At 45.6% G+C, this 17128-nt stretch overlaps 1 protein-coding gene across 1 annotated transcript in view; it reads right to left on the bottom strand.

Moving 5' to 3' along the window:
• The window catches only part of adgrb1a (adhesion G protein-coupled receptor B1a), a 116290-nt gene that overhangs the window by 64190 nt on the left and 34972 nt on the right, over nucleotides 1-17128 (bottom strand). Inside the window, exon 3 of the mRNA XM_031787052.1 lies at nucleotides 8989-10041. Within this exon, the coding sequence (XP_031642912.1) occupies nucleotides 8989-9754 (766 nt within the window). The 5' untranslated portion in view covers nucleotides 9755-10041. The remainder of the gene's footprint in view (nucleotides 1-8988; nucleotides 10042-17128) is intronic.

The raw sequence follows: 17128 nt of genomic DNA, 5'->3' as shown, positions 1-17128 counted from the left end.
CAATGGAAAAATTCTAATTGAAAATAAATATTTATTTTCGTTTCAAATTGGAATTTTAATTCATTTCCTGAATAATTCACTGAATATAAATGGAATTTACCCCAACATCTGCCTCTCCATGCCACACCCTGACAGTTACCAGCTCCAACATCTACAACACATAACTGAACCTCCTCTAACCATCAATGTAACACATCCCTTTAAACCACGACATCCCTTTAATCCACAAAATCCCTTTAAACCACAACATCCCTTTAATCAACATTCCTTTAACATAACCTGTGAGCCCAGCTCCAGCCTTATCCTTCCCATTAGTCCGGCTGAATGGACCTATTGTCTATAAATACTTATCAGGTGGAGGGGCTGTATGCTCTCAGGTGCAGGTCAGTCAGGCAGACATTTCAATTCGGAAGATGGATGCTTCACTTCAGAGGGTGTGATAAGAAAAAGCTCAAAAGGTCCTTTGACTGGTAGGGATCAAATGGAGGCTTTTCTACTTTCTCTATCAGACAGACAGGGAGACAGGGAGACGGAGAGAGAGGGAGTTGGAGAAGTAACCAGGCTTTTCTTATTTTCTCCAGACACATCCATCTTCAAGCAGAAACACCTGCTCTGATAAGGGGCTAGCAAATCGTTGTGGGCGAAAATATAGGAGCACGAATACGCAAGGACACACACACGCATGCACACAGACACACACACACATGCACATACGTACATGCACGCACACACCCACAGACCTGTTTGTCTGTTAAAAATAAACACTTTAATTTTGAAAACAATACATTTTCTTTGGTTCTGAATTCATCCAGACGACGTTTGTTTTCATCTTGTTTGTGTCTGAGATGAGAAATGTTGGAAAGCGAGAAAAGCAGCAGATGATTTGACCTTAACTCAATAAGAGAGAAACAGTTTGACTCCAGCTGGAGGTTGTTTACAGGTTGTTACTTACAAGCCGTCCTCGATGTGCAGGGTGTCAGGCTAATGTGTTCCTATGGTTACGGACAGGGCCTCTGTATCTATTTCCTCCATGGTGAGTAAATTGCCCACCCCCTCACCTCCTTCCATTTCCCTCCTGGGCAGTGTGTGTGAGTGTGTGTGGGTGTGTGCTTGTGCATGTGTGTATGTGTCGTGTGCAGAGTTAGAGGTACTTAAAACAATCCCCACCACTGAAATCCTCTTTCCTCCTCCTCTTCTCCTCATCCTCCTCCGGTCTCTCTAACTCGTTCTGGAGCCCACCAGGTACCTCTTCTAATGAAAGTGTCACTGTCGTCATTCTCCCTCCTACTGTCTCACAGTCACCAACCAAGGACATTACAACACACTGCTTCATTTACATGTAAGAAATGGTTGCTTATTTAAAAAACCAAGGACATTACAATACACTGCTTCATTTACATAGTCTAAAGGAATGGTTACCGATTTAAAACCAAGGACAGCTACTACTGGACCCCTGCCCTGTAGGACGTGTAGAGAGTGAGAGAAACACACACACATACACACGTACAAATGCACACACACATACACACACACTCCTAGCACAGAGTGCACTGTGGTAGACTCTCACCACGCTCTGTAATACTCTCATACATCTGAAGCCCTTCTCTCCCCACACAGCGTGGGATGGCATTGTGACTCACAGAGAAAGAGAGGGACGGAGGGATAGAGAAAGAGAAGGAGGAGGTGGATGTGGAGGGAAGGGGGGTCAGGGCAAACCTCAGGTCCCATCTCCCCCTGCCTGAGTGGTGGGCTGGAGAGAGGGGGCCCTGGAGCCTGTGTGTGTGTGTGGTTGTGGGTTTGTGTGTGGGTCTGCTGTGGTTTGAAAGAGCACACGTGACATGTCTGTGCTAATGAGCTCTTCTCCTGGGCCTGCCAGGCTCTGACCAGACAGTGTGTATGTGTGTGTGTGTGTGTGTGTATGTGTGTATGTGTGTGTGTGTGTGTGTGTGTGTGTGTGTGTGTGTGTGTGTGTGTGTGTGTGTGTGTGTGTGTGTGTGTGTGTGTGTGTGTGTGTGTGTGTGTGTGTGTGCGTGTGTGTGTAGGAGGCGGGTGCTGTGACAGCATACCACCCCTGTGTGTCATTCCTGGGTATATCACCAACGAGGAGAGAGAAAAAAAGCCAGTACATCCCACTGAGCTGCTGCCTCATCCTTAACAAGGGCACAGAGACAAACACTCTCACACACAAACACACACACGCACTAGCACACTCTCTTAGCAGACACACATAGGCACCCAGGCGTACACACACAAACCTTTATGAAGACACACATTGAGAGACAAAGGCACACACACACAATGACATTTTGCAGTGCCTTTGGCGCACGGCGGCAGTAAACTGTACACTGCTGCCTGATCAGAGGACATTCATCTTCATTCTCCCTCTCATCAAATCTGAAGGAAGACAGAGAGCCTCAGAATGAATGCTTTAGGGAGAGAACACACACACACACACACACACACATGCACATACATACACACATACACACCCACACAGAGGGACACAGACCAACAGCACTGACAGGATGAACCAATGAAATGAAGAATGTGAAAGACTACAGATCAGGAAGAATTTCCAAGAGTGTGAAGGAGAGAGAGATAGAGAGGGAGAGAGAGAGAAGGAGATAGAGAGGGAGAGAGAAGGAGATAGAGAGGGAGAGAGAGAAGGAGATAGAGTGGGAGAGAGAGAGAAGGAGATAGAGAGGGAGAGAGAGAGAGAAGGAGATAGAGAGAGAAGGTGATAGAGAGGGAGAGAAAGGCGGAGGTGTGACAGAGTGAAAGACAGGGAGAGAGAGAGGTGCATCGACTGCGAGCAGTGACGAGCTGCCTGTCAGAGCAACACGGAATTCCTGGAGCAGTGCAATAGGTTGCACGCACGCACACATGCACACAGACACACATGCACACAGACACACATGCACACACACGCACACATGCACACAGACACGCACGCACACATGCACACACACGCACACATGCACACAGACACACATGCACACACATGCACACAGACACACATGCACACACACGCACACATGCACACAGACACGCACGCACACATGCACACACACGCACACATGCACACAGACACGCACGCACACATGCACACACACGCACACATGCACACAGACACACATGCACACACACGCACACATGCACACAGATACACATGCACACAGATACACATGCACACAGTCCAATACTAACCATTAACCACACAGTTACACAAGTAACAATTACGCACAGTAACTGTGCAGACAGGCACACACACGTCCGTATGCTCGCCAGACAAAAACTGGAGCTGATCTTCTATCGTCACACATTAAAGCAGAAATCAGCAAAAGAAACAATAACAAAGCCACCTCCCTGCCCATGTTTCGGTGAAAAGCTGAGGGATGGGCCTGGAGAAATGTAACCACTCTCAAATAGACAGAGCTATGGATGCAAGGACTGACCATCCATTATATCAAAATGATAGTTTAACCATGTTTTAAGTCTATACAGTGTGTGTTTACATTTACTTTGTTTACAAATATTGGAATAAAACAAGCTTGTGTTTTGGGGTTCTGATGGGGTACAACAGTTGAACTAAGCTCATGAGGCATTTATAAGTTATATTATTGAATAATCAGTGGTTACAGATCATTCATGTATCATTAAATGGATGTAGCAACAGCTGATGCTTAATTAAAATATACATTTCTAATAAAGCCTTAGAGGGACCTGAGATAGTGGATCTGTTGGCAGGGAACTGTGAGAGGAGAGGAGAGGAGAGGAGAGGAGAGGAGAGGAGAGGAGAGGAGAGGAGAGGAGAGGAGAGGAGAGGAGAGGAGAGGAGAGGAGAGGAGAGGAGAGGGACACCATCCATCAACATGTTCACTAGAACAACTACTCAGACAGAAGAGGGAGAGATAGGAAGAAAGGAAGATTCATTTTGAAAATGTGTGTTTCAATGAAGGTATATTTTAAAAAGGGCTTCCACACTTGAACTTGTGTATAGAACAGCAGGGCTCTATAAGATATAACAATAGTAGATTTCCTATACAAGACGGTCACACTCTCTCTGCAGAGTTAGCTATGGTACTTGTTCACTCCACAGTCTGGCCTGCTCCAACCCACAGACACCTGGTGGCTAACACTAGGCTACACATCACACACACACACACACACACACACACACACACACACACTAGGCTACATATCACACACAAACATCAGGGAGCACAACACACACCGACACACACACACACACACACACACACACAAACACACACCACACACACACACACACACACACACACACACACACACATAAACACACACATAAGCTCCCACAGCTAACCTTGTGGAGACACACAATTCAGTCCCATATAAAATCATATTTCCCCTAACCCCTAAACCTAACCCTAACCTGTACTCTTACCCTAACCCTAACCTTAACCCTAACTCTAAACTTATCCCAAAAACCTAACCCTAACCCTAAACCTAACCCTAGCTCCTGACCCTAACCCTAAAACTAACCCTAGCTCCCAATCCTAACCCTAAACCTAACCCTAGCTCCTAACCCTAAAACTAACTCTAGCTCCTAACCCTAACCCTAAACCTAACCCTAGCTCCTAACCCTAAAACTAACTCTAGCTCCTAACCCTAACCCTAAACCTAACCCTAGCTCCTATCTCTAACCCTTAACGTAAATCTAACCCTAACACTAATTCTAACCTGAAACCAAAAACTAACCCTAACCCTAACCCTAAACCTAACCCTAGCTCCTATCTCTAACCCTTAACGTAAATCTAACCCTAACACTAATTCTAACCTGAAACCAAAAACTAACCCTAACCCTAACCATAGCCTCTATCTCTAACCCTTAATGTAATTCTAACCCCAAAACTAACCCTAGCTCCTAACCCTAACCCTAAAACTAACCCTAGCTCTTATCCCTAAAACTACCCCTAGTTCCTATCTCTAACCCTTAACATAATTCTAACCCTGACACTAATTCTAACCTTGACCATTAACCTACTGAAAATAGCATTAACCTTGAGGGGACTAACAAAATGTCCACAGTTGGTCATATTTTTGTGTGTTTACTATTCTTGTGGGGACTTCTGGTCCCACAAGAAGAGTTAAACACGTCCACACACACAGGCACCACAACCTTCAGCTTGTCTCTCAGCACTCTGTCAGCCACCCACTCTCTGTCACGAGGGACCAGTGTGTGCAACTATCTGCCCAACAAGAGAGAGAGTGTTTCTGTGGAGAGAGATGGAGAGAGACAGAGACAGAGAGAGGTAGTGTAGTGTGTGTGGGAAGAGGTATTCATGCTTTACACTTGCTATAAGACTCTCCTCCCCTCTCCTCTGGGAGCAGTGGTTTGATATCCCTTAGTTTAGCAACCTCACAGCTAAGCTGTGTGTGTGTGTGTGTGTGTGTGTGTGTGTGTGTGTGTGTGTGTGTGTGTGTGTGTGTGTGTGTGTGTGTGTGTGTGTGTGTGTGTGTGTGTGTGTGTGTGTGTGTGTGCGCGCGCAAGAGGCTGTCCTCTCGGGGACATACACTGCCACACACATTCATCTTACTTAACGTCAGCATTCTGCTAACATCTGACCACCATAAAGAAAAGTGCAAGTCATGAATACATTTTTCTCCTCTCTCTCTTTTCCCATCTCCTCCATCCTTTCCAGTCCCCTTGAACTACTCTTACTCCCCGCTTCTCATTCTCATTTTTGTCAATTGTCTGTCTTTCTCCCAACTTCTCATTATCTCCATCTCACGTCCCCACACCAATCTTTCCCTCTTCTCCATCTCTCTTTGTTTCTCTCCTTGTCTCTCAAATCCCTCCTTTAATTTGTCACTGCCTCCCCTACTGTCTCCTGTTGAGTGAGAAATTAATCCTCTCCTGCTCCATGTTGTCTTCCCACCATGCAACACACACACACACACACACACACACACACACACACACACACACACACACACACACACACACACACACACACACACACACACAGCATTCAAATTAAAGCCGACTTCCTTCTCTTCCACTATGCTACCAGTGTTGGCCTGCTCTCCAACTGCCTGACCTCTAACTGACTAGTCCAGCCATCTGCTCTCCATGGGAAAGGGATAGATGTGTGGACGGGAGGAAGTGTGGAAGTGACGTCTCTCCTCTCCTCTCCATAGAGAGAGCGAGAGAGAGAGAGACACAGAGAGAGATGAAGGGAAGACGGAGGGTGAGATAGACAGGGATCCATTAATAGTGTGCTGAGTGAGGCCTCGGAGACAGACAGGGCCATGAAGGCCTCTGTCTCAACTGCTCACTTCCCAAACCCTTCAACAGTCATCTCATCTCATGCTCCTCTCCGCTCATCGCTCCTCTCCTCCTCAGCACAGCAAGCCTGTCAGGCTCCCAGCCCATTCCCACACAGAATCCATTATCCTTTCTTCTCTCTATTCATCCTCAACTAACCTACCCATCTATCCATCGACTGTCTCCCCATGGTCAGTGGGGGTTCAATTGCCACTCAGAGAGGTGTAGGAATATCATCAAAGTTCACTTTGACCTCAGAGCCCTGCTATTCTGAAAGAGAGAAAGAGAGACTGAGATAGATACATAAATAGATAGAGAAAGAAAGAAAGAAAGAAAGAAAGAAAGAAAGAAAGAAAGAAAGAAAGAAAAAGAGTAGGAAGAGAATAATAATATGAAGAATCCACCTCTTTCTAGATGTACCCAGCCAAGTCTGTGTTGTATGTACCTCCAGACCACACCCATGATCTGGATTACATAAGAAGGATAACTAGCCTAGTGTGGAGAGGAGAGGAGAGGAGAGGAGAGGAGAGGAGAGGAGAGGAGAGGAGAGGAGAGGAGAGGAGAGGAGAGGAGAGGAGAGGAGAGGAGAGGAGAGGAGAGGAGAGGAGAGGAGAGGAGAGGAGAGGAGAGGAGAGGAGAGGAGAGCCTTGGTGACAGTGAACATTAGCTGCAGAGAGAGGAGAGGAGATAGGGGTAGAAGACGCCATGAGATACTACCCACAACATCAGCTCTGCTTGGCTGGCTGCTAGACTGAGTCTCTTCCATCAGCCTGGAATCAGCCTATAGGCCTGGGAGGGGGAGGGAGGGAGAGATTGAGGGAGGGATGGGGAGAGGTTTGACCAGAGGCTGAAGTGATAGAGAAGAGAGAGAGAGGAAGGATGGATGGATGGAGGGGAAGATGGAGGGAAGAGATGCGGAGGGAGGGAGAGGGCTTAGGTGCTCTGAGAAGAAGAGACTAGGGGTTATGATGACACCAGTATCGTGATATTTTTTTCCCATGGCAAAAATGTAAACACGAAGCAGACCTAACTCTTTAGTCATTTAAAAACCTGCTGTATGTAAAATATTGTGCGCTATACCTTGGAAAATAAATGCATGTGACGCTGGATGACAACACAATGTGGTTTGTTTCCAACATTAGGGCTGTTGTCCTTAAGAAGTGAAATCTGCTTTGTGCTTTTTTTTTATTGCCACCATACTAAAGTATTGCGATACTGGTGTTAGGTTCTTATTTTTCAGAGTAAATACGGACACTAGAGAAGCTTTAACCAAGTTTAATTCTTCCCAAAGGTTCTGTACCGCTGTAATTCAGACAACCCAACATTTCTCCCATCACAGATATGTACATCCCACTTAAGGCACTCCTCTTTCTCTCCAATCCTTACATTTTATGGTTCCACAGGAAGAGGGCAGTAAAACCCTTATTACTCCCTTCAGGGGATCTGACCTCACCTCCTGACCTCAACCCCTCTTTCGCCTAATCCACAGATGTCCATCTGTCTCCCCTATAGCAATCCTGTGATCTCCTCCCATCCACCCAGCAGCTTGGGGAGGAGAGTCAGGATCACACAGCATCATCACACATCTAACCAACTACAGACCCTTAACCTTATCCAAGCCCTTATAGTTGCTCTCCTGTGCATCACCCTCTGCTCAGAGCAGCCATACACAGAGATCTAGCTAGCTACAGTCCCTATAATATAAAGCTCATCTCCTGTGTACCGCACTCACACACACACACACACACACACACACACACACACACACACACACACACACACACACACACACACACACACACACACACACACACACACACACACACACACACACACACACACACACACACACACACTCCCCCCACTCTGAGCTGCCATTACAGCTATCCCATATTACACATTCCTCATCCAGTCCCAGCCGCCCTTCTCTCTCCACCCAGTTCCCCCTCTCTCCATCTCTCCCTGCCCCATCTCTACCTCCCTCCATCTCCCTCCTGCAGCTATCCCACATCACATCCAGATCCTCCTCCCCAGTCCCAGCCTCCCTTCTCTCTCCACCCAGTTCCCCCTCTCTCCATCTCTCCCTGCCCATTTCTACCTCCCTCCATATCCCTCCTGCAGCTATCCCATATCACATCCAGATCCTCCTCCCCAGTCCCAGCCTCCCTCAGGCCGATCCAGTGTCTCTCTCCCCAACCACAGACGGACTGGACACCGCGCCTTCCTGCCAAGGTCATTCAGCTCAGAACCCATCAGCTGAAACTCTATACCATCTCTGTTCTGTCTCTGAGCTGCTGTCATTCTACTGATCTTCCACGGCCTTTCTGCTTTCTGTGACCTAGCCAGAGCACTTTACTGGATGCTGCATAGTCATTTGAACAAAAATTGCCTCAAATTGTCCGGAAATAATCAGGAGGTGGCTACTTGTCTTTCCTTTTAAATAACTGTTTCATTGTATTGTGACAGGTTAGAGTACGAGGCTCCCTACACATTCATGGATGGATCTGGACCACAGAGGCCCCCCATTAAACATGAAATGTCATGCTATACAGACAAGATGACCAAGTGAGCCACAAGCCTCGCCTACAAGCTCTCTTCCAATAAACAAAACGGCATCACAAGTTGGCCAAAACAATTTCCAAAAATGCCCATAACTAAAACCAGAGAACTATTCCACTCACCGTTGCTGTCAGTATCACTCTTCTCATTGGAGCTGGGTAGGCAGTTCTCCAGGTAGAACCCGTTCCTGTAGCATCCATCCCCCTCGCTGAGCTGTGGAGGAGGAGGGGGCTCCCAGCACTGGCAGGGGGTCTGCATGATGCCACAGGGCCTGTTAGAGGTGCTGGATGCCAGGCAGTCCTCCAGCCACTGGCACAGCATCTGACACGCTGCCATGCTGGGGTTACGCTTCCCCACCACTAGGTACTCTGTCTTAAATTCCCCATCTTCGCTAGCGTTAGGGGTGGTGACCTTCACGCCGGCCCGGGGCGGTCCTTTCCTCATTTGTAGGAACTGTTTCCCAGCCTCCAGAAAGGCCACAGGGGATGAAGAGTCACACAGCTTGACCACCTCGTCGAAGCTCTCCATGCCCAGGTAGGTGCGCGTGGTCTCCAGAAATGAGTCAAACTGGAATGTGCGGAGCTGCCGGGGAATGCAGTCCGTTGTGGAGGTAGGTTTGGTTACCTTGATAAAGATGGTGTAGCGGCGCGGGTCTGGGTTCTGCAGGGTCCAGGAGCAGGGTGCCGTGGGGAAAGTGGAGGAGGACAGGAAGTGGCCGAAGAATCGGCTCTGAATCAGAGTGGAGCAGGTGTCTGACTCAGGCCCTGAGGGAGCAGCCGGGCACCAACTAAACAGTTGTATCAGCAGCAGAAGCATCAACGATGATGGCAGGGGGACTTGGGGGTTCACCAGGTGCCCAGATAAGGAGGGGGAAAGAGTGGTCGTCATGGTTACCAAATGAATTAAAAGACCAGAGGGGTTTGTTGGAACCTGTGTTTTTTTGTAACCTCTTGTTGATCTGTCTTTCTGTCTCACTGATTTTCTGGCAACCAGGTGGGACCTTCAATGGGAAGAGGAGGAGGAGGAAAAGGATGAAGGAAGAGGAGGAGGAGGAGGAGGAAGGAGGAGGAAGAGGAGGAGGAGGAAGGAGGAGGAGAAAGAGGAAGATTGCACTCAGAGGTCCAGTGATCTGTCCATGATTGTGTGTGTCAGTCGATCCAGACGTTCAGGAGAACCTGGAGAGAAAGTGATAAGAGAGATATTTTGACCTGAGAGGACACATCACTATAACAGCAAATACACTAGTAAATCAAGAAGATAAGAGATGAATAATTAGCTATTTCCATTATACTCTCACCACCAGTCTCAGTTTGTGCATAGCTGGTCCGAGGCTCCATTACAACCCAGATACATACAGTGTCATCAGAAAGAAGTCACATCCTTTAACTTTTTCCAATTTTTTTTGTGTTTCAGCCTGAATTTAAAATGGATGAAATGCATCCTATAATACCTCATAACATCAAAGTTGAATTTTGATTTTCAACATTTTTACAAATTAGTCAATGAAAAGCTTAAATAAATATTCAAGCCCTTTGTGACGGCACGCCTAAATAAGTTCAGGAACTAGAAATTTGCTTACAAAGTCACATAAGTCGCATGGACAATAGTATTTAAAGTGATTTTTGAATGTCTACCTCATCTCTGTACCCCACACATACAATGATTTGTAAGCTCCCTCAGCTGAGCAGTGAATTTCAAACACAGATTCAACCATAAAGATCCGGTAGGTTTTACAATGCCTCGCAAGGAAGGGCACATATTGATAGATAGGTAAAAAAAACACAAAAAAAGCAGACATTGAATATCGCTTTGAGCATGGTTACGTTATTAATTACACTTTGGATGGTGTATCAACACACCCAGTCACTATAAAGATACAGACTTCCTTCCTGACTCAGTAAACAGAGATGAAAGAAAACCACTCAGGGATTTCACCATGAGGCCAATGGTGACTTTAAAACAGTTACAGAGTTTAATGGCTGTGACAGGAGAAAACTGAGGCTGGATCAACAACATTCTAGTTACTCCACAATGCTAACCTAAATGACAGAGTGAAAAGAAGGAAGCCTGTACAGAATTTAAAAAATCCAAAACATGCATCCGGTTTGCAACAAGGCACTAAAGTACAACTGCAAAACATGTGGCAAACCAATTCACTTCATGTCCTGAACACAAAGTGTTATGTTTGGGGCAAATTACTGAGTACCACTGTTCATATTTACAAGCATAGTGGGGGCTGCATCATGTTATGGGTATGCATGTTAATGACTGGGAAGTTTTTCAGGACAAAAATGAACAGAATGGAGCTAAGCACAGGCAAAATCATTGAGGAAAACCTTGTTCAGTCTGCTTTCCACCAGATAATGGGAGATTAATTAACCTTTCAGCAGAACAATAACCTAATAAACAAGGCCAAATCTACACGAGAGTTACTTACCAATAAGACAGTGAATGTTCCTAAGGCGCAGAGTTACAGTTTAGAAAGTCTATGGCAAGACTTGAAAATGGTTGTCTAGCAATGATCAACAACCAACTTGACAGAGCTTGAATAATTATTAAAAGAATAATGGGCAAATATTGTACAATCCAGGTGTGCAAAGCTCTTAGAGACTTACCCAGAAAGTCTCACAGCTGTAATCGCTGCCAAAGGTGATTCTAACATGTATTGACACAGGGCTGTGAATACTTATGTAAATGAGATATCTCTTTATTTAATTTCCAATAAATTTGCTACCATTTCTAGAAACATGTTTTCACATTGTCATGATGGGGTATTGTGTGTAGATGTGTGAGAAAATATCAGCGTAATCCATTTAAAATTCTGTCTGTAAGACAGCAACATGTGGAAAAAGTCAAGGGGTGTGAATACCTTTGGAAGGCAAATAAATCATCTGACACAGCAGAATATTGTTAGACACAGTCAGTGAGACCTGAGAAGAGAACCATATGTCCAGCTCTCTGAAAATATGAAGTATGTGTAACCACCAGACAGAAGGATGATATTATATAGACCTAGCTTTGTTTTGGTTCATTAGGCAACTTCAGAACGGTCCCTTCCTGAGAGACAATGGCTTGTTTAAGATGTCTCCTCTCATATTTGATCAGTGAGCACACTAATTTGTCCAATTACGCAGCTATTAACTACAAAAATATAAACACCTGCAGTCATGCATTATCGCTGTGCCTTTGCTTTAGCTTGCCACTGTGTGATCAATAGCTTCGTTTGTTTATTAATTATTAACACTAAAGCCATTAGGAGGGCTAAAAGTGAACAGGTCAATGTCAATAAAACATGTTGTTGTTTAAACAGATTGTTGTCCTTCATGACAAACCATAATACTGAAATACAAACTATTTCATTCTAAAACAATTTTGGTGTGGAAATTTGCTTCATGGTAGAACAGTTACTACTCCTATTATTATCACTTTGGATACCTCATGATGGAGCATTGGCTCTCTCAGACCTGTATGGATTTCGGATGGAGACAGCCAGAAGAGGGCATATAGCAGGCTTACTGGAGGAGTCAGGGACACCAGACACCACATCCAGGTTTTCACTGATCAATCAAGCTGATCCAAAAGCCTCGCTAATTGTTACCATCTCCCCTGAGATCAAATACAATACTAAGAAAAATGCCATTGGATCCCTGTGTGGCAGTACGTTTTCTACTGTATGTCTAACAAAGCAAATGCAGCATATTGGGCAAAGTTTGGCACAGAACACTGTGAATGTGACCTGTCTCACATTCCCGCTGAAATGTAAGCCTTGCATGCTCTCCCTTGTTCACTGTCTGCTAAATGATGTGTCCAAACCTTGTTACTGATTTTAAACATGTGTTTGACCAAGGATTTGTTAACAAGAGCCCCAGTCTTCTGTGTCATTCGAGTTCATGTATTTTTCTTCAATTTGTGCATTTTGAGTGCTTCCATTGTGTTTGTTCGTTGGTGCTTCGCTCGTGCATGTCCAGGCTATATACGAGGCGTGCCAGCAGATCTTTGTATGTAGCCTGTATCCTGTGGATGCACCCCATTTCCAGAGGTTTCTGTCATTTTGTCAATTGATCACATTGTTTATTGTAAATGTATACTGGTTTAATTGAGAATGGTCTGTGAATAGTATTATGATGATGATAGGCTTCTTTTAGATGTTTCTAATGCCCTTAGGTTCACAAAAGGGGGCTTCAACTACTTTGTTGGTCATGTGCACCCCTGCTTGTTGTGGCAATGATTTTGTCCAGAGTAGCACTTGGCATTTCTACCTGAGGTGCGTTCAATTTGCTTCAACGTTTGCTATGTTGCATGACAGTTTTTAATGAACTACACATTTCCCCAAAACAGTGCGCACCGTTCTTCAACAGTCTTTGAGGTGCGTTTGCTCCCATCTGGTGGGTGTGGCAAGTTGTGGGCTGACAAATATAGGTGTGACCATCTGAAATCGTAAAACTCATGCAGTGTCACAAGGATGATGCTAGAGAGACGAAGCAGGTACGGGGAGTCAGACATTTAATAAGGAACGGACATGGAACGAGACAGGAACAGCGTCAGCATACAAGAAAACAAAGACAAAAAACAATCAATGCAGAAGCAAGAGACAGAGCTGGGGAACTGACAAATATAGGGAAGGCAATAACAGGTGATGAGTGAGTCCAGGTGAGTCCAATATCACTGAAGCGCGTGACGAGGGAAGGCAGGTGTGCCCCCAGGTGGGGCCCTCTAGGGGCCCCACCTGGGCGAACCGGCCGAGACATGGGCGCGGAGCAAGCCAGTTGGGGCGTGGAAGCCCAACGAACCAGCAGGAGCGTGAGAGCCTGGCGAGCCGGCTGAGGCATGGAAGCCCGACAATCGGGCTGAGGCAAGACGCCTGTCGATCCCGCTGCAGAGAGGGAGCCCGAAGATCTGGCAGAGTGTGACGTGGGATGAGAAGCCGCCGAGCCAGCCGAGGCAAGGAAACCTGGCTTAGGCACCACCGGATCCATCGGTGGCGGAATCCACCCCGACGTCACCAACAAAACCAAAAACAAACAAAAACAACTCCTGGACTTGCTGGGCAAACAAGAACAGACGATCCAGCTGAGGCCTGACGTGGGATGGTCCAGGTGAGTCCAATATCGCTGATGCGCATGACGAGGTAAGGCAGGTGTGTGTAATGGATGACAGGAGTGCGTGATGCAGGGAAGCACCAGGGGAGGGGAAGAGCGGGAGCAGACGGGTAACTGCCCTCTGAACCACCATAAGCACAACGTTTTGGTCGTTCAGTACAGCACTGCTTCTGTTTCATTCAATGTTGCACACTATTCTATCCGGTCGATGACGTTGAGGGGAGGAAACCAAGTATTTGATGTGTTTAATACCATTCCAATGACTCCTTTCCAGCCACTTTTATGAGTCGTCCTCCCCTCAGCAGCCTCCACTGGTTCTATTGTACTGAACGCAACCCTGGCTCTGCCAGTATTTTGTAAGCTCTGAAAAGGAACATATTTGTTTGTGAGTAGGCTGTATTTTCTTTCACAGTACCCATAGCCTGTTTCCCCAAATCTAGTTTTGGATTGAGTGCAGCTTGATTCATTTGTAGAAAAAACATTTGGGTTGTGTTTGTATTTCTTTGTGTCCGATTCTAGTTTATTCCAACAACTGCTACCACCATTATCTTTTAAATAAATATATATATTTTGTTACCATATACTTTTAAGACGGTAAGATATCTTTACCTTTTCAAAAACACAGGAAATTATTCCCGCAGATACTGTCCATGTACAGTGCCTTGCGAAAGTATTCGGCCCCCTTGAACTTTGCGACCTTTTGCCACATTTCAGGCTTCAAACATAAAGATATAAAACTGTATTTTTTTGTGAAGAATCAACAACAAGTGGGACACAATCATGAAGTGGAACGACATTTATTGGATATTTCAAACTTTTTTAACAAATCAAAAATTGAAAAATTGGGCGTGCAAAATTATTCAGCCCCTTTACTTTCAGTGCAGCAAACTCTCTCTAGAAGTTCAGTGAGGATCTCTGAATGATCCAATGTTGACCTAAATGACTAATGATGATAAATACAATCCACCTGTGTGTAATCAAGTCTCCGTATAAATGCACCTGCACTGTGATCTCAGAGGTCCGTTAAAAGCGCAGAGAGCATCATGAAGAACAAGGAACACACCAGGCAGGTCCGAGATACTGTTGTGAAGAAGTTTAAAGCCGGATTTGGATACAAAAAGATTTCCCAAGCTTTAAACATCCCAAGGAGCACTGTGCAAGCGATAATATTGAAATGGAAGGAGTATCAGACCACTGCAAATCTACCAAGACCTGGCCGTCCCTCTAAACTTTCAGCTCATACAAGGAGAAGACTGATCAGAGATGCAGCCAAGAGGCCCATGATCACTCTGGATGAACTGCAGAGATCTACAGCTGAGGTGGGAGACTCTGTCCATAGGACAATAATCAGTCGTATATTGCACAAATCTGGCCTTTAAGGAAGAGTGGCAAGCAGAAAGCCATTTCTTAAAGATATCCATAAAAAGTGTTGTTTAAAGTTTGCCACAAGCCACCTGGGAGACACACCAAACATGTGGAAGAAGGTGTTCTGGTCAGATGAAACCCAAATAGAACTTTTTGGCAACAATGCAAACGTTATGTTTGCCGTAAAAGCAACACAACTCATCACCCTGAACACACCATCCCCACTGTCAAACATGGTGGTGGCAGCATCATGGTTTGGGCCTTCTTTTCTTCAGCAGGGACAGGGAAGATGGTTAAAATTGATGGGAAGATGGATGGAGCCAAATACAGGACAATTCTGGAAGAAAACCTGATGGAGTCTGCAAAAGACCTGAGACTGGGACGGAGATTTGTCTTCCAACAAGACAATGATCCAAAACATAAAGCAAAATCTACAATGGAATGGTTCAAAAATAAACATATCCAGGTGTTAGAATGGCCAAGTCAAAGTCCAGACCTGAATCCAATCGAGAATCTGTGGAAAGAACTGAAAACTGCTGTTCACAAATGCTCTCCATCCAACCTCACTGAGCTCGAGCTGTTTTGCAAGGAGGAATGGGAAAAAATGTCAGTCTCTCGATGTGCAAAACTGATAGAGACATACCCCAAGTGACTTACAGCTGTAAACGCAGCAAAATGTGGCGCTACAAAGTATTAACTTAAGGGGGCTGAATAATTTTGCACGCCCAATTTTTCTGTTTTTGATTTGTTAAAAAAGTTTGAAATATCCAATAAATGTCATTCCACTTCATGATTGTGTCCCACTTGTTGTTGATTCTTCACAAAGAAATACAGTTTTATATCTTTATGTTTGAAGCCTGAAATGTGGCAAAAGGTCGCAAAGTTCAAGGGGGCCGAATACTTTCGCAAGGCACTGTATATACTGTATGGGCTGTCCAGTCCTGAATATTTCCTCCATGGTCGTGTCTACAGGCCATCAACTCTTCTCCACCCCATTAGGATTTGAGGGCTAGCCTAGTGGAAATGTTCCTTATGAGCCATAAATAGCACACTCGTCCCTTTATCCATTTGACCAGGGCTCTATGAGACCAGAGCCCTATGGCTCTATGAGACCAGAGCCCTATGGCTCAAAAGTAGTCCACCATAAGGAATGTGGTGCCATTTGGGACTTAGCCTCTGTGTCCCAAATGTGTAGCCTACACTAGAGAGAAATGTGGCCAGGCAGGCCAGTTCCTGGAAGAACATGTCTGGCACTAGTAGCGTCTGACAGTCAGTGCAGTGACATTGATTCACTAGCCCACCACTGGTACACAAGCACATACTCCAACTAGCTCCTGTGGAGGCAGGCTGAATCACAATACGGAACCACTGAAACAGCATTGTTGCTCTTGGTCCGTTGAATGCAGTGTGTCTCCACTAGCAGTGAGGCTAGTAGAACTGTCTGAATGAACACAGCCGAGCTAATTTCATTACCTTCTAACATCACCTCTGGTTCTAGTTCTGGAAGGAGCAGAGATGTCAGACATGGATTTGGAAACACTAAACGTGTCTGACTGAAACTGAATCTGTAATCCAGCTGGTATGATCTCAACAAAAAAAGATATGGATTCCTTGAAACATGAAACTACTGTACAAACTGACACCTATTGCATTCATGTACCCACCAGTCCCCACACCCCATGCATGTACCCACCAGTCCCCACACCCCATGCATGTACCCACCAGTCCCCACACCCCATGCATGTACCCACCAGTCCCCACACCCCATGCATGTACCCACCAGTCCCCACACCTCATG

The sequence above is a fragment of the Oncorhynchus kisutch genome, linkage group LG13, assembly GCF_002021735.2.
Source record: "Oncorhynchus kisutch isolate 150728-3 linkage group LG13, Okis_V2, whole genome shotgun sequence".
Taxonomy (NCBI): domain Eukaryota; kingdom Metazoa; phylum Chordata; class Actinopteri; order Salmoniformes; family Salmonidae; genus Oncorhynchus; species Oncorhynchus kisutch.
Note: the sequence above shows the minus strand (reverse complement) of the source record. Positions and strands in the feature narration are given on the sequence as shown.